The 24,231-nt window shown below is 40.8% G+C and overlaps 1 protein-coding gene across 1 annotated transcript; it reads right to left on the minus strand.

Annotated features, from left to right (window-relative positions):
- Positions 1–478: 478 nt before the first annotated feature.
- Positions 479–22,555, minus strand: metrnla (meteorin like, glial cell differentiation regulator a). Its single transcript, XM_052032836.1, has 4 exons — positions 22,228–22,555; positions 19,334–19,719; positions 6,861–6,920; positions 479–1,259 (listed from the first exon to the last, which is right to left on the minus strand). The coding sequence occupies exons 1-4, from the start codon at positions 22,323–22,325 to the stop codon at positions 943–945; spliced, it is 861 nt and encodes a 286-aa protein (XP_051888796.1). The 5' UTR covers positions 22,326–22,555; the 3' UTR covers positions 479–942.
- Between the last annotated feature and the right edge of the window lie 1,676 nt (positions 22,556–24,231).

Below are 24,231 nucleotides of genomic sequence, written 5' to 3' on the forward strand. Positions count from 1 at the left end.
TTAAGTTCTAAATTGGTCTATTCATCAATTGTTCATGCACTCAGTTCTGTAATTACCAGGAGACCACCCAGCAAAACACAAAGCCCTTGAACTAACATTCACTGCTGTCATCCTTGCTTCTAGGAGGCCAGATTGGGACCATCACCATGACAGAACTGTGAAATATACCATGATCTATTGGCAGAGGCCAACTCTGGGGCAGTGAGACTTTCACCCAACGGCTATGAAGACCTTAGCCAGCAGCCAAGTCAAGAACTCAAAACTTGTTTACAGAGCAAAAAAAAAGGAATTTGAATCTGAGTCAAGGTCCCAACTCAAACTCGTGACTCTTCTGGAGCACACTTATAGCTGAAGTTACCAGTGTAATCCATTTCCCCTCACATATTAGGTATCAAACACATGTTCTATTGTACCAAATCCCTTGTCTAGTATCCAGTGCCATCACAAGCATGGATCATTGATTGACAGCTAGAATCAGTCTGTGTTGAGCCAGAGATAGTTACTTCTCTGGAATGATTTTATTAACAATTAAAAGGGCTCACAATATCTCAGACTCTACATTCTCCCAGAAACATTTTGTCTTCATAATTTTCTGTCTTAGGAAATCCCTTGCACTGTACATCAGCTTCATTACAAAACAACAGCTTCCAGGCATCACTTTGAACATCTGTACATCATATACAAGTTTATGCTACATTCATAATCTTTAAGACTTTGAAATTCATTAGTATTGATATTTTGATGGCAGTCTTGAGTAACAATGATCTTTAAGTCTTGTTCATTTTAGTTTAGTTGAAATCTGTAATGTTGCCTAGCAACACAGAGCTCTATTAAAGTGGCAGAATGCTTGGTTTCATCAGTACCACGTGTCAAATGCAGCACACTATAAGATAGTGTTCCTTTTGATCTGGATAACTCTCATCCAGTTATGGAAGGGTAGTGTCAATCTGTAGTCAGTTCACAAGGGTTTTCCCCTTTGTCTCTTGCTTCTTTGTAGATCCTTCTGAAGTCCTTATATCGGGGAGCACAGCCTAGTTGGGCCTCACCAAAGTGCATGCTGCCTGTGAATAGGAAGTCCCCTTCTCCTTCCTTGACTCCACAATGCAGCAGTGTCTTTATATATCCCAGCCATTTCCCACTCTTCCCAATTGGCTGGAATGTTTTGTTCTTTTGTCTATAAATCTTGTCTGCAAATATATCTATCCTTGATTCTTCCTGCTGTTGATCATGTGACACAGAACGAATGGTTCCTCTGATCACTAGGAAAGAGAAAAAAGTCATAAGTTTTCCACTGATAAAACACAAAGCATAAAAATAGGTCAATGACGACAATAAGCCATGTAATTCATTTTTTTTAAAAAGAAAGCCCTATTTCTTCCAGTTCAAAATCTAATTGCATTTTGGACATGCTCATGTTTTTATTTCTATTTCCCTCCACAAAACTCTTTCCAAATATTTCTTAAGAGAAGTCCTCATTAATATCTTCTTCAAATTTCCTTTCCACTAATTTAAAATTATGTCCTTAGGCCCTACATTCCCAATTTAATTTTATTTTGGTTTTGTATTATTTGTCATTTAATATTTAATGTTATTTGCTGAAGTTCCTGTTCCTGACTTGAGGCACCATTATATGTACACCTCATTCCCCACCCCATTTTACACAGATCAGGCATATTGTTCACCTCTGCATTGTTAAAAGCAAATGCTGTATTTTCTTAATCACAAGGACCAGAATGGCAATTCAATGGACAAAACCATATCCTATAGCAGGAGCTGAAGCTTGGTGACCAGAAACTTGGTGACATGATGTGGTGACCTGCCCTGCAGGAGGATGACTGATCTAATCACAATCTCTGCTCTGCAAAATGCTTGTTAAAGCATTGCCCTAACTTGTGAGATTTGTACTCCATTAGTCTGATTTCTCTCTTTCTACTTGTTCACAACATGTGGATGTTACTGACAATGTCAGCCCTAACGATGCCTTGAATTGAGTGGCTTTCTAAGCCAATTCAAGGTGCAATTAACAATAAACTAAAGTGATGGGTCTGGAGTCATATACAGGCCAGACCAGGTTAAGGACAACCAAGTTCCTTCCCTGAAGGGCTTCAGTGAACCAGACAGACTCCCAGGACTATGTGGTAGGTTCACAGTCACCATCACCAAGATCGGTGGTTGCTGTTACATGGTGGGGGCATGAAAGACACTATGTAAAGGTGAGTGTTTTGTTTCATGCAGAAGCTATGGGGGATAAGTGTTCCATTTTAATCAAAGAACATAAACCTGCATGCATACTATGAGGAAAAGTAACAAATCTGTACAGAATGAATGGGAAAGATAAGGTGCCCCGTAACAGCAATCACTAACTAACCGATGGTCAGTTTCTGTAATACAGTGCTGTATTAGTTGTTGTAAAACACTCTGGGACGTTTTCAAAGAGAAGTGGGAAAGGTGTGGCCCCAGTGAATGGAGAGACAACTCGTCTCTTTAGTACAGGGCCAGGGTCAATGCTGTTGATGCGAACTCCAACCACAGCTCGCTTCTTAAAGCTAGCCTAAAGCTACCCTCAGTGGATGGAGTAGGTGCTGGCATTATCACAATGTGAACAAGAAGACCATTGATGCTTTTCTGCTTCAAAAGATAAACTGCAAGATGTGGGATTGTACAAACACCCAACCCAAACATTATATATGAGCATGCGATATTTATACCAAATTACAGAGCTCAAAGGGGATAAAAAAGGATTGTGGCAATATCCAAATTACAACCCGGTATGAGACAGCCTGCACATAGGCCAAAAATCAACCTCAAGCAATAATTTTAGCCTCAGTGTCTCTCACTGAGTGATTATCAAATCTTTGCACTGCATTTTGAATATCAGATTGTACCTGATGTTGTTCATTGTCCAAGTTCTGAAATTCAAAGTTGAGCTATCTGGGCCTGCAGAATGAATGAGCAATTTAATTGCCCGTGGAACAGGTGGGTTCGAAGGCCATTTTCTCCTTAATGGTTTACAAAATAGACTCTCAATTTGTTTCAAAAACTATTTCCTTTTAGCTTTAGAGCAGAGTTCAAAGATCACAGGATTCCAACACAATGCATTCCATCGCTCAGCAAGCTGTTTGCATCTCAACAGTGGGTGTTCATTAAGAAGCAGTAAAGCAAGATGCACTTTCCACTCCAACGATGTGGCCTAATGTGTACGTGAAACCTGCAGTGTAAACAGAGCAAGCAGAAACCAAAACTCTGCCTTTCTTCTTTTCCTTCTTACCGAAGGAGTAAAGACAATGGCCAGTGAACACCCTGGGGAAACTTGGGAAACTTTGAATCCACAATTCCTTTAAACTCTATGGCTTCTTTGTCCAACATGTAAAAGGTGCAGACAATTACAAAATCTTTAGTCAAAACAAATTATCGTCTTGCTTAATTTTGGTTCCCTAAACCTGAATAATTACTTTTATTCCTTTTACTAGCTCCATTTTCTGTTCCACCTCAGATACATGATATTTGGCTCACTCAAATTGAACAATACCCTGATGTAGTGTCTACCAGTCTCTGTCTCAAATACATTCAATGACTCCGTCTCCACAGCTCTCTGGGGCAGAGAATTCCTAATGTTCATGACTTTCAAAGAAGAAATTCCTCATGTCCCTCTCATTCTGAAACTATATGCCCCCCTAATTCTAGATACCACCAATAGGGGAAAAACATCATCTTAACACCCACCCTGTCACTTCCATTCAGAATCTTATATGCTTCAATAAGACCACCTCTCAATCTTCTATACTCAATGGGTTCAGACCCAACCTCAATTTTTCTTCATTCATCAACCCCTTCACTCCAGGAATCAACCAGATGAACCTTCTGGGTACAGCCTCCAATGCAAGTAAATCCTTCCTTAAAAAGAAAACCAAAACTGTACACAATACTTTGCAGTAACAGCCAATATTCCATTCACCACCTAAATTACTTGCTGTATCTGCAGACTAATTTGTTGCATTTTATGTAAGGAGCCCCAGATTCCCCTGTACCACCACCTTTCGTAGTCTCAACACACACAAATGCTGGAGGAATTCAACAGATTTTGTAGTCTCACTCCAATTCAGTAATAATTTAGGTTTTTCCATTCTTCTTTCCAAAGTGGATATCCTCACATTTTCCCCACATTGTCCTCTGGTTGTCCACTCAATCTACTTGTCAATTTGCAAGCTGTGTCCTCCTCGCAGCTTACTAACCCATCAATTTTTGTTCCATCAGCAAATTTGGCTACAGTACACAAAAGTCCCTTCATCCTAGTCATCAACGCAGATTATAAATGGTTGAAGCCCCTGCACTGACCCCTATGTCCCACCATTAGTTACTGACTGCTAATTTGAAAGTGACCCACTTATCTGATTATTACTCCTCTATTCATGCCAAAATATTGCCCCCAACCCCATGCACAGTCATCTTGTGCAGTGATCTTATGTGGCACCTTATCAACCCAAATACACTACTTCCCCACCCCTCCCCCCACCCACTGCCCCTGCCATAGGTGCAACACCCGCCCCTACACCACCTCCATCCAGGGACCCAAACAGTCCTTTCCATTGAGGCAGAGATTCACCTGCCCCTCCCTTGATATCATCTACTGAATTCAGTGCTCCAAGTGTGGCCCCCTCTACATCGGTGAGACCAAACGCAGATTAGGTGACCGTTTCGCAGAACACCTGCGCTCTGTCCGTAACCGTGATCTGCATCTCCCCGTTGCCAGTCCCTTCAACTCCCCCTCCCACACTATCACAGATATATCAGTCCTCGGCCTCCTCCACTGCCAGGAGAATTCCAAGCGCAAACTGGAGGAACAGCACCTCATTTTCCATCTTGGAACCTTACAGTCTAACAGCACAAATATTGAATTCTCCCACTAAGTAATTCCACCCCCCTCCCCCATGCTTCTTCTTTTCCTCCTTTTCCTAGCCCCTCTCTTCCCCCCCCCCCCTCTCTCCTTACCTTTGACCCATCCCCCAATGGATCTGCTCTCCCCTTCTGCCTATCATTATCTCTTACCTGCATCTACCTATCACTACCTTATGCCCACCCCACCTCCCCTCTTTTGTCCACCTCTCACTGCTCTGCTTTTCCCCTCTTATATATTGGGCTTCCCCTTTCCCTATCTTCAGTCCTGAAGAAGGGTCCTGACCCAAAACATTGACTGCCTGCCTTTCACCACAGATGCTGCCTGGCCTGCTGAATTCCTCCAGCATCATCGTGTTTTTCATCCAGATTCCAGCGTCTGCAGTCTTTTGTTTCTCTACACTACATTTACTAGTTTCTCCTTCATCCACTTTATTTGTTACTTCTCACAAATTTATCAAACATGATTTCCCTTTAATAAAACCATGGTGACACTGCTTGATTGCCTTAATTTTTTTAAAATATATACATGAACACCCTACTATTACCTCCTTAATAATGGATTCCAACATTTTTCCATTGACATTTGTTTGGCTAACTGGCCTATAATTTCCTGCTTTCTGCCTCCCTCCTTTCTTGAATAGTGGTATTACATTTGCAGTTTTGCAATCCTCTGGGACCTCTCCATAATCCAAAAATTTCTGGAGGATTACAACCAATGCATTCACTAGCTTTGCAGCTACTTCCTTTAAGACACTGCAATGCTGGCCACCAGGTCCATGGGATTTGTTGCCCTTTGGCCTCATTTGTATGTCCAAAACATTTTTCTAGTGATACAGATTGTTTTAAATTCCTCCCTCACTACAGCCCCTCATGTACAGTGCCTATTACCGAGGACACTCTCAGTGTCTTCTACCTAGACCGATTGATAATTATTTAGATTCTCTACCCTTGGCCCATTTCCCATTATTAATTCCTGTCTCATTCTCCAAGGGACTAGTGTTTACTTTAGCTACTCTCCTTTTAAATAGCTGTAGATGGTCTTATGTTTTTATATTACTTGTAAATTACACCAATTCTCACCACTGTCTTTTGTTAATCTATTTCTCCATTCCACTTCAGTCAGCTTTGTCCTATGCTGTTGTACTTGACATTTAAATCTCGTGCATGTTTCAGACACGTTTCTCACAACTGAATTTGAAATCCTGCCATTCTAATAATCACTCTCTCTCAGGGGATTCCGTCTCATTATACATTATTTGATTTAAAATAACCTGCTCCCTGGTTTGTTCCTCAATGTATTGCTCCAAGAATCAGATTCAGGTTTATTATCACTGACTTATATGTCATATATAAATCAGTTCATGACATATGTCATTCTAGAGTAGGGACATGTTCGGCACAGCTTTGTGGGCCAAAAGGCCTGAATTGTGCTATAATTGTTCTATGTTCTAAATTTGTTTTGTAGCAGCAGTACAGTGCAGAGACATAAAATTACTCTTAACTACAAAAATAAATAAATAGATAGATAGATAATACAAAAAGGAATAAGTAGAAACTTTCCCATATTCATTCAGAACTCAACCAAGGCCATTTCTGCCAGTTTGATTTGTCTGAACTTCATGATATTTAAAAGTTACCCATGATTATTATGACATCTTTCTTACAAACCTCATTATTTCTTGATTTATAATCCGTCCTACAGTATAGCTACTGTGAGGCAGCATATATACAATGCCCACCAATGATTTATTACCCTTATTTATCACACCCAAAGTGATTCTCAAGTCAATCTCATTCCTCACCATTACAGCAACCTCACTTTTTATTAACAGATCTATCCCACTTCCTTTTACTTTCTGCCTATTCTTCTAAAATGTCAAATACACCATATATTCAGTTCCCTTTGTTCACTTTGCAACTGTCTCTGATTCATGGTTAAAATGATTGACCACAAGTACACTTACCCAAATCACTGGTGCAGGCAGCGAGGAGGACTTCCTTGTCATTGCATGGGCGACAAGAAGCTAGAAAGAGAAAAGAGCAGCACATTAAATCTTGAAATTTTTAAACTGCACTTTGCAAATAAATGCAATTTTTGCTTTTATTAGCAAGCACTGTCTTAATATTCCAAGCATGAGATTCAAAAGGAAGTTTCTCAGCACATTATATCTTGGTGTTTTTTGTGATATGCCTTTTCTCATCATGTTGCTACAAACAGTAGTGTTTATGAAAGCATTCTGCCCAAAGTGAATTAATAACAACATGCCAAAGAGGTCATTACTGCTGACCCATAATTGTCTGCTGGTAAAGCCTCAATCCCAAATTAACTTAAGTGCACAATATTTCACTAACATTAACTTTGGGTACCAAACTTTATTTCTAATCTGCTTTGTTGCTCCCACATTAAAATAATATGATGCGGAAAGCTTAACATTCAAACATGGTCATAAAATGGTGTACATTTAACCTTTGTTTTTGAATGTCTTGAAAAAAAAGGGGACAAGAAGTGCTTTCACTGGATAGCCAATGTAAAAGATACTCAAAGAATCCCAGAAATTCTGTTCCAAGAGAATTCAAAAATGGTATATATATATTTGCCTTCTACAAAACAGAAGGCTCAGTTTCCTTAAGGGATCATCTGATCATTCTGTTATCATGCCAATTTCTAGCAAGTTTTGCAATGTGGAACTTCATTAGAAATGAATACAATTATTTGCAGAAGAAATAAACACTGACATTATGAAACCCTCTCCTTCCACCACTTATACATATAGTAAGTTCACTCATTGTACTCTTCACCCCATGACTGGAGCCCATTTAGTAAACTTGAGAATCTAACAATAGATTTCTAATCTTTGTCAGAACATGAGAAGGTAGCAAATGCTTCAATGAGGACAGATATTATTTCCAGGATGCTAGAGTTAATAATTCAAAACATGAAGATAGTACAAAAGTTCAGATTTAATCAGCTACATTATTTCATAAAGCTCTCTATTTATAAAAGAGGTCAAGAAGAATTAAAGAAACCGAACAAGTTTGTGTGATTCATCTGAGATTTCAATGAAGAACTGTGCATGTCAGTGAATAGAGATATTGCATTTTTAATAATGCAGGAAAAAGCTGAAATTCTTGATTCATTTTCTTGGAATGAAAGAGGTCACTGTGATCCCCATACATTTCCCTCAGTGACCCAAAAGGCAAGCAGATGACAAAACTGTTTGCATTCCTTCTTTACCACCCCAAATCAAGAATCACATAAAGGTAACCTTGGCTACCACACAGTAAGTGAAGTAGCACATGATGGACCTCCAAAGCATGGACACTTACAATTCAGAGATGTTTCCAGTATAATGTGGCCATTGTCTGGAGTCCAAATTGAATTCTGCTGAAGATTACTTTACGGATACTGACAGCATCCTGCAGTAACCTGACTCAGGCCCTAACCACCGCTCATGAGCCACTGCATTCACTGTTTGACAGAAGGATGTAATTACATCATTCCGCACAAGCCAGCAGTCATGTTGCAGCTGCTTTGAATGACTTGCCCTCTGAACCTGATGTTACTGAAAGTACATGATGCTGCTAACAATAGGCAGCACTTGTTGGCCAACATACTTCATGAGTAGGTGTTCCCAAGGGGCAGCAGCTACTTGTCACCAAAATGCCAGTGCCCAAGATCTCAGAAGGTGAACAGCTCATTCAGATTCCTCAACCCGAGTGAATTAAATGGTTAACAGAGAGGGAAAGTCTGCAGGGAACACATGCTGTGGGCCTCCCTTAGCAATGAAGTTATTTTAAAATCACAGTATTTTCACATTTTTGAATAAAGTCAGACACCATTTTGAATAAGTTTTCCCAAAGATGCTCTATTTTTAGCATGCTACTCTCCATGTATCTCTGGCTACCATGATCTTCAGATCTTTAGGAATTAGAAAGGTTGTTATTTTGCTCTTCTGAATAACCATACTTTTAAGAACAGTGATGCAATGCTGAAAGCTATTAAAATATCAAGTTTAAGATATAGCTCATTTAAAATGCATTTTAAGCAAAACCTTTAGAATGTGCTGTGAAATAACATCCAAAATGACAAGAGCATTGACCAAGTTCTGATAATACATTTGCAAAATGAAATGCTTTCCTCTTTGACCAAGGCTGAAACTACCACTTTGTGTCTTTATGACATTATTCATTCTTACTTCCCCGCTTCCACACCACATCCCCTACAGTTCTTAGAAATTGCTCAACAACAGATCACGTGAGAATAGACCCTTAAACAAGTTGATTACTTCAGGCTTTACAGTGAATAACCATGAATAATCATTCTCCTTAGCTATTCACATCACCAAAATAGACTAATGCCATCCTCAACCCACTAGTCACATGAAATTACAAAAGAAACACAAAGCTGGCATTCCACTTTGGGGTTGCAGGTTACCAAGTATATTGCAAATGCAAACCAAAAGCATCAGAGTATTCTGTGGAGAGAAATTTAATTTCCTGACAGATAGTTTGCAGTGCAGAAATAAAAATTGGTTAGTTCCCATCTGGAACTTTACCGTGGTTGCCTCAAATTCAAATTAAGCTATTCTGGAGACTTTACTGAATAGGATTCATGTTATATTTTCTTACAATACAGAAGGAGGCCATTCAGCCCATAGAGTCTGTGTTAGCTCTTGGAGCAATCCCTTTCCTTTCATCTATTCTCACACATGCCCATTAACATCCTCCTGATTCACTTACCTTCCCCCTACTCTAGGGGCAATTTACCTGAAAACCAGATCTTTGGCATGTGGCAAGAAACTAGAGGGGCTGAGGGGGAACCCACCCAATCACAAGGAGAGCATGCAAACTCCACACAGACAGCACCATAAGTCAGAATCAAACCTGGTCACTGGAGCTTTGAGACACTGCACCACCCACTGAACTGTGCTTGAGCAGAAGGCACAAATTCTGTGTTGGATGTTCATTTCACATGCAGCATTCCCAGAGCAATGCCCAGAAAATGAGGTCATGTTGTTCAAAGGAGCACAAGTCATTGAAAGAACCATATTTTAAAAGCACTGCTCCACTGGGAACCCAGCTCAAGTAGGGTCCGTTCAATTTAATTCAAGCTCTCCTCAGGTTCCTTCACTGATTTTGAAATGAGGTACACAAGAGGATTTTTTTTTATTAAGGGTTGGAAGGGTTTGTAGATTTCTGTCCGATTGTCAACGTATTTCTGTATTGGTTAATATGCTGGTCTACCCTCCCTGTTGCTGGTTTCTAGTGAAATGCTTCCAGTGATTATACCTACCCAAGAGAAATACCTACCCAAGAGAAAGCAGCCCTCCTTTTGGAAGTTAACACAAGGGTCTTTCAGGGGTGTGTTGTTGTAGGTTAACAGTAAATAATAGTTGAAGAGGTTTACACAAATGTAAGAGTTTGAACCCATTCAGCATAAATAGCATATTTTTCTGAAACAACCAAAAAATCTTTTCATATCTCAAGATACTTTTAACTATTTCCTGCTTGTTGAACATTCAATTACCTCTAAGTTAAATCAACAGAAAAATTACTTATTTGCAATGGATTTCATCACTTTATGAATGCCTCTTAAAAAGTGTCAACTGCATGGTGCAGAATGTGCAAGACAATCTTTGTAGCACAGGTGCACATGAGGACACACACCAAGGCACAACTAAATAGCCACATTTTGCACAACAGCGACGTTGTATAGAAAACTTGGAAAATCAGCACAATGAGCACTCAAAGTTGCAATGTATAATATGCTCATAACCTACATAGGTTTAATACATCTGACTCCATGATTGGCTGATTCCCTGATCACCCTTGCCCCTCCCCCAAATAATGATCTAATTGCCTTTGACCCCAAACTTCCAATTTCCCCCAGCAATGAACTACTCACCACTGTCTCCGACACCCTAATGCCCTAGCCCCCGACTCCCTAACCACCAGCACTCTGCAGGGTCACAAGTGACCACTTAGTCAGAACAGTAGAGGGCTGTCAATGCTTTGCAAACAACTAGCTGTACTCTGCCTAAGCCATGAACTTCACAGCAATAGGAGTAAAAGGAAAAAAAAAGATTCATTCTGTAGAATAATATTGCAAGTTGAGTATGAATAAATGAGGAGATTCTTTGATATCATTCATTAAGGTCATCAGAATTAAAGTCTATGACACAAAGCTACAAATCACGATTAACTACCTGATTGACTAGTGTCCAGATAAACCATTTCTACACAGTCACGTGACATCCGAGGCTAGCATATCAGGACATTGAACAAAAATTGTAAGGAAAATGAATTAATCTTCTTATTCTTCACATCAGGGTGATCCCATATGCAAGAGCAATTGTTGAGGCATGGAAACCTATTATTTTAGGTATGCTCACCTGCTAGTCGGGTTGCAAAGAGTATGTCAACATCAGTTTGTATTAGGGATTGGTAATTAGGTCTTCAATAAGACCTGCTTCAGAGACATTGACTTAACTTGGATTTATCTGGTCCCAATTTCATATTGATTGATGTTGAGAGGTAAGTACTGACTTGAAAGACATTATAAAAGATTCCTCAAATCACCATTGCCCACTACTATTCAAAACAAACACCATTAATTTTAACTGCTGCCTCTGTACAAGTAAACAGAGGCCTTGTTTGTACAACAGCTGTAAATCTGAGGCAGTACTGAATGAACCGGTGATGCCAGTAAAACTGTGCCATCCAAACCCTGTGGGACAAGTGACTCTGAACTTTAACCCACAGTAACAATTTCCGACTCCCAATATCAGTTTACGTTGTACATCTGAAATAGGACACTAGGGATTCTGATCTGAGCACTGGCTTGGAACGTGGACCAAGTTGATGAGGTGGTCTCATTTTCCAAGAGAGGTTGCAAGCAGGCCTTGAAAATAAGCCACAACACAGATCCTGCTAAATGAGAGACCATCACAAAATGAACCTAGAATTCAGCAGCAATTTGACAACGTTGTTAATGGAAATGAAGTGGGGACAGTGGGAACTCCGAGGTGGGCTTTGGCTACATCGGTAGAAGCAGAGGTGATGTTACCGCTGGCTTGGTTTGTAGGACCCAAGGTTACAAAACTCAAAGCAAGGGGTCAGCCAATAACAACAGATCACAAGAAATTTCTTCACCCAGAGGCAGATGAATCTTTGGAATTTGCTACCCAGGTGAATTGTGAAGGCATGATTGCTGAGTGAACTTATGACACAGATGAGAAATTTTCAGATATTAAAGTAATTGAGGGATACGGGGGCAGTGCAGGAAGGTTTCCCTGAGGTAAAAGGTTAACCATGATCTTATTGAAAAGCTGGATGCCCAACTCCTCCTTCATTTCTTGTTCTTACTGAGGGGCATCTCTAGAGCCAGATTTTACCCCTCAGCACACCCATGGGAGTATCTATACTTGATGGCAACACTGTTGAGACCTCAAACATGCATTGCAGCAGTACACAAATGGATACTTAAAGCTGTTCAAACAACGAGTCTTGATTGACTTAAGGGAAAACTGTTTCCATTGGCAAGTGGGGCAGTCACCAAAATGACAAATTCTCTCTTTGGTGCAAGTTACAATAAGGTTTAGATCAGAAAACACTTCCCCTTTTTCTTCCCAGCCCTTAGCAGTAAAATGATAATTATCAAGATTTCACACACAACTCAGTCTGACAAAATTAAGAATTATTTAGTGCCTTCTGCTCACATGAAGTTCTACTGCATCAGAATTCATAAGTTTTAAAGTTGCCAAAAATCTTATGCTTGTTACATCTAGGCAGGAATCAGTTTCAAAACAATGTTCCGGAATTATTGCATTTAACTTTCAAGATGAAAAATGTAGATAAATTGTACACTGAAGTGCAGTCTATCAAGAGAGTGACTTTTGATGTAGTCAAAATAATTACTCTGTGATTATTAACCAATCTACTGACTCCATCTTAAATATCCTGTTGAAAAATTAACCAAAGTAATCAAACAGCTGAATACTTGTACTCAACTAGAAGAAACCCCACCAAAATTAAAAAGATTTAACATGCATTGTGAATGTAATAGATGTTTAGGGTGGAGAAATGTGTGAAGCACCAACTAAAAGGAGAGCATGTTTTCTAAAATAAATCAAAGTTTGCATGCTCAGCTAATAAGGCAAAAGCATAAAATGGTTTTCTTCAAATCAACCTGGTTTTAGCAAAATAATCATTAATCTTTACTAAACTACTGATTTTGTCTGAGAACAGAAACAAGAATAATTGCATTCCACTATATACCTCAGTGCCTCCAGAGTACTTCTAACAACCCAGATGTTGTATTACTAAACCCGCACTGCCAAGGACCCAAGATACTTTAATATTTTTAACCATTCATTTCAAATCTGCTTTCGGCACCTGCAAGGTCAAAACAAACCTCAGGACATTCTTAAATGACCCAAGCCTAAAGATATTATCAAAATCTCAAAAGCTAACTGCTGATTATTAAGATTTTGCACCAGTTCATGGAGTTTTATTCTGGGTCAGCAAGAAGGAAAGTGAGTAACTAACCAAGAGAAACTTTTCAGGAATAATACACTGGATCCAAGAGTTCAGACTTGTAAACACTTCACTTGAATCCAGTAGAGTAATTAAACAGCACAGGAGACTACTCAGCCCATTACATCTGTACTAGCTCTGAATGAATTATCGACTGAATCCTTATTCCCAGTTGTTGCCTCAAATCCTTTCAGAGATTCCCTCCCCCCCCAAAGATATTTATTCAATTTTCCTTTTAAAAACAATTTGAATTCCATCTATCGTCTTCAGTTATTAAATGCATGTCTTCTACTTACCAATAACTGGAACAAGATCTTCTATAGTTACCTTATCAAAACTTTCTGGTCATTTCTCATTGAGGCATAGTTATCATCAAGATACAGCATGGAAACAGGCCCTTCAGCCACCATCCATGCTGACCATCCACCACCAATTTAATTAATCCCTCCCCACATTCTCATGAACTGCCTCCAGATTCTGCCATTCACCTACACACAAGAGGCAATTCACAGTTGCCAATTAACCTACTGTCTGGCACTCCTTTGGGTTGTGGAAGAAAACTGGAGGAAATCCACAGTCACAGGGAGAGCACAAACTTCACATAAACAGGTCCAGAGGTCAGAACTAAACCTGGGTCTCTGGAACTGTGAGGCACTATGTTGCCCTTAAGCATCCCTACTAAACAAAAAGCTTTTGCATCCTTTAGCAGTCACCATGCATTAGCATGTTGTAAAAAAGCACTAAAGACTTAAGAATTCTGAACAAACTGGGGCCAATGAAAATGCTGTAGAAAAATATTCCAATCTCAATTTGTTTCAAATTCCAAAAGGGATTTTAACCATGAGTCACTGGATTTGGTGATTAATATGATTCAATGGAAAGCATAACCACAGAATGATTAAATTCCCACCTTGTCTTTGGATTACGTGAAACATTTTACCACAAAGCCATATGAAGATTGACCAATTAAAGCGTCCCATTCCTACATTCCAGGCAGCAACCATCCTTCAATAACTTCAGTTATGAACAGGTGGCATTTAGAAGTTACCAATTATGCACAACCAAAGTTAATGCAAATACAAAAAAAAGTGGTTAAGGCAGCAATTAAAAAGGGCATGGTGTTCTAAAGTAAAACACAGTTATGGCTTTAACCTACCATTACGTGGACTGACAAAAGGTTTGTGATATTATTATACTTGTTCACATTTTCAACAGATTACTAAATTGATCCTTGTAATAAACAACCTTAGTACCAGATGCACCTGTTGAGGCTTCTTTAATTTTCTTTTTGATGAAATTGCATATAGGGAAAAGGAAAGTTCCAAGTTTCAAGAGCCCTTTGGTGTCTGATGAAAGTTTCTCTTTCCAGTGTTTGGTGAAAACTCTGATGATATATTTCTTCCTCATTTACCACAAAGGACCCTCCAACAACAAATACTTCAGAGACAATCCTGAAGTGAAACAAGCAAACACCAGTGCTGAAAGCCCCATACCGTCCTTAGTGAGTAGATAGAAAGGCTGTTTAAGTGCCTGCCCGACATTGGCGGGTGACAGGTAGCAACAGATACCAGAGGAGAGGGGGAAAGGAAGAGAACAAAAGAAAAGCTTTCACTCCTGTAGCAGCTGTTGAGTCCTTAGGACATCCCAAACTGCTTCACAGCCAATGACATGCTTTCACAGTTCTTCTTCTCCATCTTGGGCAGTCCCTCAGGATCAAGGCTGACTTGCTTCCATTCCAGTTCACTGCATTCTGAGGTGAGTGAAGAGGCCAATGTGGGGCTCACTGATTCTGCCACAAGTGGGACAGGATATGCTCGACAGGATGGGTGGGTGGCTGACTAGTTTGAGTGGTATGCTCCTTCCACCATTTACAATGGGCTTCTGGGTGCTCTCAGCTCATGGACAAGGGGTTCTCAGTGCCAACCTAAATATTCCTCCTCCATTTTGAGCAGTCGTGGGCCAGAGATTCCCAGGAATCAGTGGGAGCTTGCACTTTTTCCAAGGAGGTTCGAAGGTACCCTTGAATCTTTTCTTCTTCTATCCACTTGGTAATATCTTCCTGTGACAGAGCTCTGAATAGAATGCCTGTGTCAGGAATCTGGTGTTAAGGATGCAGCAAACTCCTGCCCAATGGAGTAAACCGCGTGCAACTACAGCCTCAATGCTGGAGATGTTGGCCTGAGAGAAGACATCACTAACATCGGTTCCCCCTCTCCTGCAAGTGGATTTGGAGAGTTGGCAGTACTTGCAGTGGATAGTCCTTGACTCAGATCACAGGAAGGCAGGCAGCAAAGCTGCCCAGTAAGTCACTGAGTTTTTGTTTCACTGCGTTTGAGTGCTGGTCTTCAAGAACTCTTTCGCTCATACAGCTGAAGTCTACACTGGTACACTGAAGGCAATGGTAAATTCTGTCATTGACATTTGTCTTCTTTGCGAGGTATAGAAAGCAGTATTTTTCAGATGCCGCTCACGGTTCCTCATGACGGGAGGGTGCTCTCATGCTGGTGGGGGGGGGGGGGCAATGTTAGAGAAAAAAGGGAAAAAACATTGGTGGAGGACCCTTGCCTTGCAAGTGCAAGGCCCACATTCACATACACTTGAGTGAATGAGTCCTGTCTCTAATACACACATATTCAAGGAGGTCTGCATACTGCAACTCAAGTATCCATTCAGAGTGACCTCCTTCCTGGAATGAAGGAAATCTGGAATGGAGGGGAATTTCTGCAGGCAGCTAAACTTGAGAAGAGTTTCTTTCAATTTACAGAGTCAAAGCCTTTAGTGAGGACAGAAAAGGCCACATACAGTGGTTGCTGCTGTTGCCTGCATTTCTCTTGAAGCTGTCACAAGGTGAAGCACCTTTAGGAGGATGGAACCCACAACTCTTCAGTCACTGGGAGGTGTAGTACAAGGATGGACCCTGATAACTTTCCTTTTAGTAGAATAGGGAAACCCCTCTGTAGTTACACAGCTGGATGTGTCTCATTGGCCAAGGGAAAAGAAACAGCTTGACAGGCACCTGAAGGCTGAGGTCCAACAGAAAATGTGACCTAAAGAAAAGATGTTGGTAGAAAGACCACAGTTGCCCAGCATCTCACTACTAACCATGACTTCAATCCACAGCAAACAACATAGTCCAGCCTTGCCACCATCCTTGACTAACAAGAAGTTCAAAAAGCAATATTGCACCTGAAAAACAAGGCCTTAGGAGAGTATGGTAACCCTGTTGTAGTTCTGAAGCCTGACAGGGAGGAACCAATTACAAATTCAGCACCTTATCTCCAAAGTATGGGAAGGGGAGGACATACCAGGGGATCTCAGGGATGCAGTTATAGTCACTTTTGTAATGGAGGTAAATGTGGTGCCAATCTACATGTGGTGGATTTCAATAAATGGGCACCAAGTAAAGAATAAGAAAATCAAATTAACTCACATTGACCAAGGGATGAGAAAAATATTTTTTGCTCCATGGAATCTATTTGCCTCCATGAAGGTTCCAGTTACAAATGGGTTGCCATTTCAGTCCTTGTAATGCAAGTCTCCATTTATGGACCTTCCACTAGTTTGGGAGGGAAAGGTCCTGGCTACAATAGCAAAGTCATGACTTTGCATTGGATCTTGCATGTGCTCACATGTATTGTTATTGTATTCACCCCACAGATGGTCCTGACAGCAAGGGAAATAGTTTTTTTGTAACTGTCTTCTATAATAAAAATGTAACTGAGTCATTAAGGTGACAAGACAAACAGAGAGCTGATGTGTTGAAGCATAAAAACCTCAAGGTTTAATTATCTTCATAGCAAAGGCAAAGAAAATATACAAGTAATTCCATACAACAGATTGAAGGTTTTGTTACAGACACATTGGTACAAGCCCAGTGAACATATTTCACATTGAGCTCAATTTCAATTTACTTTTCCCATGTGCTGTTCAACCAAGAGTTTATATTTGTGGTTAAAAACAGAAGGCCATTCTGTCCCTTGTACCTGCTCACCATTTAAGAAGAATGTGGCTGATCTTCCACCTCAAACCACTTTCCTGCACTAATCCCTTATATATTTCTTTCCTTAATACCACACTTTCTTGAAAATTACCCATCAAGTGACCACTGACACTGCAAAGGCAGATCTCAGTCACCACTACAATGATACAGAAAAGCATTTATTTAATGACATGGCCAGGGTTGTAATCCCATTGAACACACAGTAAAGTTGAAATTATGAGAGTGCATTTTCCAAGATATATTATACAATGGAAAATCTGTGTTTTTTAAATACTTAAAAAGATCAGGTCTTGAAAGGCTCCCCACTTTAGATCTGGTTCTACTAGATGCAAACAGATGTTGAGAACTGTACTGAACAACCTATTCATTTTGGAATGAAACCACTTCAAGCTGTTTGGCAACCTTACTAAATGGTTTTCATTTCCTGACTTGGATTAAATCGACCCCTGTACTTCTGACTTGCACTGCACCTCAAAGCACATTGAGCACTTCCTTCCATACTGCAGTGAATTGGGAACAACACTCAATCCCAAAGTCCTCCTCTCTATTCAACTATCATAAAAGTAGTACACAAAACTTGCTATTGCTCAGTGGAAGGGTGCAATTTAAAACAAATAAGGCATATAGTCAGATGTGACAAAGAGTTACAGCCATTGAAAACAGCAAATGCAGAAAGTCCAAATTTCCACTTGGAAGCAATTTTCCTAAAGACCTCATTCAGTAATTGAGACAAGTTTATACTTGAACAATTCATCCATTTTTTTTGTAAATTTGACTGAATTTCTAATTAAGTTTTTGCAGAAAGCTATTAATCTTATTTCATTGTTGAAACACAACTGGTTAGACCAGTAATGGCTTAGTTTTGCTCCAAAGACAGTCTGATGTAAAAGCGCCACCTATTGGTAGGTGAAACTCCACCGCTACATCAATACCAACTAAGAATGTGACTGATGCAAATAATCTTAACATATTTTACAGTCATTTGTGGGTCACTTTCCAGAATTACCCCACTACTGTAACAACATTAGGTAGCACTGTCTCTGCATAATGCACATATAACCATTTATTGCGAGCTTATTCTTGTCACAATACATTAATGACGCACTGGTCAGCTTGCAGCTTTGAAGTTCATTATTCTGTGTAAGAACAAAGATAGGTGTGCAAGAGAAAATGTTTTTTGTACTTGGTATCCTCACTGATAAGAAACACAACCCATTCTTAAGGTTTTGTGGAGGTCAGCACGTTAAGCCCCATTTAACCCAAGTAACTTTAAACAACAAATAAGTTTTAAACCCACTGATACTATTATAATGGACATACCACTTGACCATAAACATAACCGAACAATATATAACTATGTATTACAGGTAAACATTGTGGGTACTCTGATTTTATCTGGCACACACTAATTAAAATAAACCAGATTTATCCAGTGTTCCTGGTGGAACTGTACCATCATTTTACTCTACTTCAAACACCAAGTCAGGCAACTGAACCTTGCTTTTGTGCACTTTGTTGCTCTTTCAGTATGCTGTATACTCAAGCTAGTTATCTCTGTGCAGCCAGTCCCAGAATGCCAGTGGATGCCCTTCTATAAGACTCCACAGTTCAGGCTATCTAAATCCTCCAGCTGAAAAGAGAAGGGTTGAGAGTGAGGGTAAAGAGAGTAAATAACTGAAGCCAGAAAGGACTTAAATCTCCAGAAAGTACAACTGAAGGTTATCCAAACACCCCATCTGTTTCCATATCTGTGTTAACTATACCTGGATATAGAGGGCAGTTTTATTAGCCGTCATCAAGACAGTTACTCCAGGTAGACACTGATATCAAGGCAATAATTCTTAATTAGGTTCCAAAAACCAGCAATTAATTTGTAACAGAAATCCTGAATATATGACTTACCTGGTGCATTGCGTAAATCTGCAACAGTCCTGTCTTTAAATAATTCATACTGAAAACCAGTGATTTTTCTGCTTATGTCCATCTGAGGGGTGGCTTGGATAAAGAGTGCCCCCTGATCCATGCCAAAACAGTACACTTTGCTTGGGACGTGGTCCTCTTCAGTCATAAGAAGTTTCAGATCACCAACCTTTTCTAAATAAATATTAGCTCCCTTGGAATCTTTGAACGGTTTAATGCAGACAGTCAAATCTTTGTAAGATGTTGCTATATTGGTTCTTAAGTTAACCCTCAGGGCTCCAGTAGGATACAACCATTCCAATGAACCTTCAGAACAGCGCAGGTACACTTGTTCTACATCTCTGGAGTGAGCATTGTGCGTTAAACCACTAGGGGAAAAAAGAAACAAAATTAAACTCTTCATATGGAGTAATTTCCAAGTGAAGACTTTCTTGTAATTATCACCTTACATTCATTTTTTTTTTAAGTACCTTAAATTGAGGTGGAAGAGACAAGTCATTAGTATTTAGAATGACTTAGAAAGAAACCCATTAGAAACTACGAAGAGAAGATAACAATAGCTTCAGTGGAATGTATCCAACTTGCAAAACCAAGGTACCAATTATGGATAATTACAAAAGACTCACTCAAAGAGTCAAAAATAACTACTGCTCCTGAACTGGGTTTTATAGCTGGGTTTTATATATTCCAGGTGACCAAAGATTAGTTTTTGATCCCTATTCTATTGGATCCTATGTAAAAAATCTATTGTTTTCAAACTTTTATTAGTCCTCATCATCCATGTCATAAATTAATGATTCAATCAGTACATTTTTCCTCAAATGCCTCTTTGGTTTGAATTTGCCAAATTCCTCAAGCTTTTACATAATAGATAGTCTACTGGTGACACACATTTTGAAACACTTCCATCTCGATTTAACTCATTTAATAACTTTGACCATTTCAGGTGTACATGTCATTTCTGTGGATCCCTGTTACACTAATAATAATTCACAGTGCTGGAATGATGCTGCTGTTGTATAGATTTTTGCTATGCATGTGTCCACAGTGGTCAGGTCTCTATAGATTGTTTACATTATTTGAATAAGTGAACTTAAAGAAAAAAAGCATCAAGCATGAACAGCTTATCTTTCCAATTAAATTGGCAGGGTGTTCTCATCATATTGCAGTAAGCCATATTTAATTTAAGTGGTCATTATTTTGGGTTGATTTATCTCATGCTTGTAAACGTACTGACAGATAACAGGTCACTTTTCATTAGCTTTGGCAAACTTTCCCTGGGTAAAGTAAACTTGCTTTGTCTGGAGGACGTCTGAGACCTCCCAGGATTTAATCACCACATGTCAAATAATACCTACAAGTACACACAAAAGTTTTAAGATGAACAAACAAAATAGCCTCGATACTTGACTAATTAGCATGAAAATAATTAATTGGGAGTTTTTTTTAAAAGAAAAGGCTGGAAAAGATGGCAAAAGTCCAGAAATTGTTTTTTTGCTTAAAATATCATACCTTTCACAATAAGCTATCTACCCTATTGCATTAGCACACACAGTGGAGGTCCAAACAAATAGGAATCTCTGGCAGAAGTTGCAATGTCTTCCCTACCAGGTTTTAAGAGCAAGGCTCGACTTTGGAATGGTCACCAGATTTCTGAGTGCCACAGCAAAAAAATATTCGGTTAAAGGTTTGATCGAAGAGGAAGCCTTGCACTTTGTCACTTCAGTTCTCGCCCCTCCACATCACCCAAAGATGTCAGCTCCCGCAGAAGTCCGGTGTAACCCTTCCTGCATCCCGTTCAAGTGGACCTCCGTTAAGCCAACACCCCCTCCCAAACCTCCGCACACTTTGGACCCGCCAAGATCGGGGCACTGTACTCAAGAGCCGGTGGTCCATTGAGGGATCGCCAGATGGATTTGTCTTCCATGCAAAAGCTCTTGGAAACAAACTGTCAATTTGCATCATCATAGAGAACCGATGCTGGCCATGTCCTCACCCACCAACACCATTTCATAACAGCAATTACTCACTGGAGCATCTTCACCCAATGAGTCATGTGTGAACAGAACTGGGAGACGGCAGTAGGTGACTGGTGTTTCATTGAAAAACAGGAAAGAGGATGCCTAAGCACAAAATTATTATTTTAAACTTATTTAAAACATACATCCATATAATCATAACTCTAGCTACCCTGTAAAATCTTATTTTGATCAAAGTGCTTCCATTTAAAAGGCTTTCCTGGTTAAGTAAACATAAGTGATGGTCCGCAGGTGTTCTCAGTTTGGGAGCGATGGGTGCGTTCCTTCCAGAGGCGAGAGGGAGTAACTTAGGGAACGCGGGTTAATTTCCACTGCTTGATACTTTGGAACTAAGATCACAGGATAGAAATGGCTCATTTAACTCACGGGGTTGAGACTGTCCTTTATCCTATTTAAACCAAACCTGAACTAGAAACTAAAATATTTAAGAACAAACTAAAGTTAACTGTTGAAAAAAAGTTCCGGTATTATTTGCTGATAAATAATTAGATGTTTTATCTTCAAAAACAAAACCGTGAGGAAAATGTAAACACAGCAAATCGATATACGAGTACGTTTTAAATTGTCACAAACTCGGCAGCGAATGCAAACAATCCTACAAACATTGGCCAGATCGGGAACTAGTTTGGGATCGAAATGTCCTCTTTCTAATCCCCAAAAGAACCAACACGGTGGCAGAGTGCGGGCTATTGGGGAACCACAGGAAGACGGGTTTCTTCCCCCGGCTAACCGTGGCATTCCGGTACAGGTCAGGGAGGCTGTCCCTTCCCGTGGATGTCGCGTGTGGTCCCGCTCTCTCCCTCCGTCAGGTTACAGGTTAGTGGGGTCACCGCTCACCTTCCCTTCCAGCTACATTGGTTGCTGGAGTACTGCGAGGTAGCCGCTTTGCAAACCAGGAGCACCGCGATCAGCGAGTCCAACACCGTATTTAACATTTTTTTTTCTTCTGTTCTCCTCTGCTCCGATTGCCAGGAGAGAAAAAGGTATGAAATAAAATCCCAGAAATCTCGAGGACTGGGTGCTCCCTCTCTCTACATTATTGTTTGGGTTGAGGAGTGTTTGCTGTGCGTGTTGTTGCAGTCCGCAGCGTTCTCCTCTCAGACCCGAGGCATGACAGAGCATCACATTTCCTCAGTGTAACACTTTCTGTGTAGTCAGGCTACCGACTCCACGTCACGCGGTTGCATTGCAGCTGATAGCCAGCCCCGCCGAACTCTGCTCCGCCTCTCCTCGCTCATCCGCCCTCCTCAATGCGAGGCTGTTGCCAAAACCCGGCTCGGATCCCAGATCCCGGTCCGGCACCAGCACTCCTTAGCCTTCGCTCTGCAACACCTCTTGGCTAAATTTGAAGGATTTCTTTCCCAGTTTCATCTTTGCTAAGCTTTTACAACATAGAACAGTACAGCACAGGAACGGGCCGTTTGCCACCTGCGCCAAACATGATGCCAATCTAACTAATCCCATCTGCCTCCACATGGTCTGTATCCCTCCTATCCCCTTCCTGTTCATGTTGCTGTCTAAATACCTCTTAAATGTTGCTATTGTATCTGCTTCCACCACTAGAGAAACAAGGGTCCCGACCTGAAACGTTGACTGCCTGCTTTTCTCCACGGATGCTGCCTGGCCTGCTGAGTTCCTCCAGCATCATTGTGTTTTTCATCTAGATTCCACCGCTTCCTCAGGCACCTACAGCCATCTGTGTAAAAAAACATGCCTCCCAAATCTCCTTTAAACTTTACCCCTCTCACCTTAAACCTATGCCTCTAGTCTTTGACATTTCCAAACCCAGGGAAAAAAAGACACCGACTATCTATGCCTTTGTTAATTTTATATACTTCAATCAGGTCTCCTCTCAGCGTCCAACACTGTGGAGAAAACAACCTAAGTTTGTGTCAGTGGGGACGGGTCTGTCACTGTATAACACCGGGGTACAGTACCGGTGGGGATGGGTCTGTCACTGTATAACACCGGGGTACAGTACCGGTGGGGATGGGTCTGTCACTGTATAACACCAGGGTACAGTACCGGTGGGGATGGGTCTGTCACTGTATATCACCGGGGTACAGTACCGGTGGGGATGGGTCTGTCACTGTATATCACCGGGGTACAGTACCAGTGGGGATGGGTCTGTCACTGTATATCACCGGGGTACAGTACCGGTGGGGATGGGTCTGTCGCTGTATAACCCTGGGGTACAGTAAAAAACCTCCTGCACCTGACTCTCACTGCAGGGACACCCGCAGGAAAGGGTGACTGTGTGATGTGGACCACCGCTGTGTTGCCTACCAACGCCCTTCAATACACCCTTCCCCCATCTGTGCAACCCTCGGAGGTCCCTGGTCTCCTGGTTTCTCAATCAACCTGACTTCAATTGGCAGTTGCCGTCCCCACTTGTAACTCTCTCCCTAAAACTTTTGTTTTCACTTCATGCCCTTCAAGAGTTTAAAGGACGCGTAAACCTTTCCTGTCCGTGTACCTGTCTAGAGGGATGTGGGTTGCCTGCCCGTCTTCCGGGCTTATGTCCACCCGCGGGTGTCCTTGGAGAGGGAACACGCGCTATCCGCGGGCACCCTGGTTGAGTTCTGTGATCGGTGGGCCCCCTCAGGGGATCGCGCGTGTCACGGACGGTGAGAATGTGATTCTCATCTGAAGTGTTGCGTGGGCGTTTAGAGGTTGTTAGTTAGTGTCATTGCTGTAGTTAGGTAGTTTGCATAGTTTTTCTTCTACTTTCTTCTATAATTGTAGTAGTTCTGACACTGGATGTCCTTTTGTAGTGCTTTTAGCAAATAAACGCTTGTTTAAAAAAAAGGATATGGGTCAAACGTGGGGAAAATGGGACTA

The sequence above is a fragment of the Pristis pectinata genome, chromosome 18 (genome assembly GCF_009764475.1).
Source record: "Pristis pectinata isolate sPriPec2 chromosome 18, sPriPec2.1.pri, whole genome shotgun sequence".
Lineage (NCBI taxonomy): Eukaryota > Metazoa > Chordata > Chondrichthyes > Rhinopristiformes > Pristidae > Pristis > Pristis pectinata.

Coding starts and splice junctions, on each gene's coding strand:
- metrnla (XM_052032836.1), bottom strand. CDS start 22,325: ATGTTAAATACGGTGTTGGACTCGCTGATCGCGGTGCTCCTGGTTTGC. Junction 19,720..22,227: donor CAATGTAGCTGGAAGGGAAG/GTGAGCGGTGAC, acceptor TTTTTCCCCTAG/TGGTTTAACGCACAATGCTC. Junction 1,260..6,860: donor TGCCTGCACCAGTGATTTGG/GTAAGTGTACTT, acceptor TCTCTTTCCTAG/TGATCAGAGGAACCATTCGT.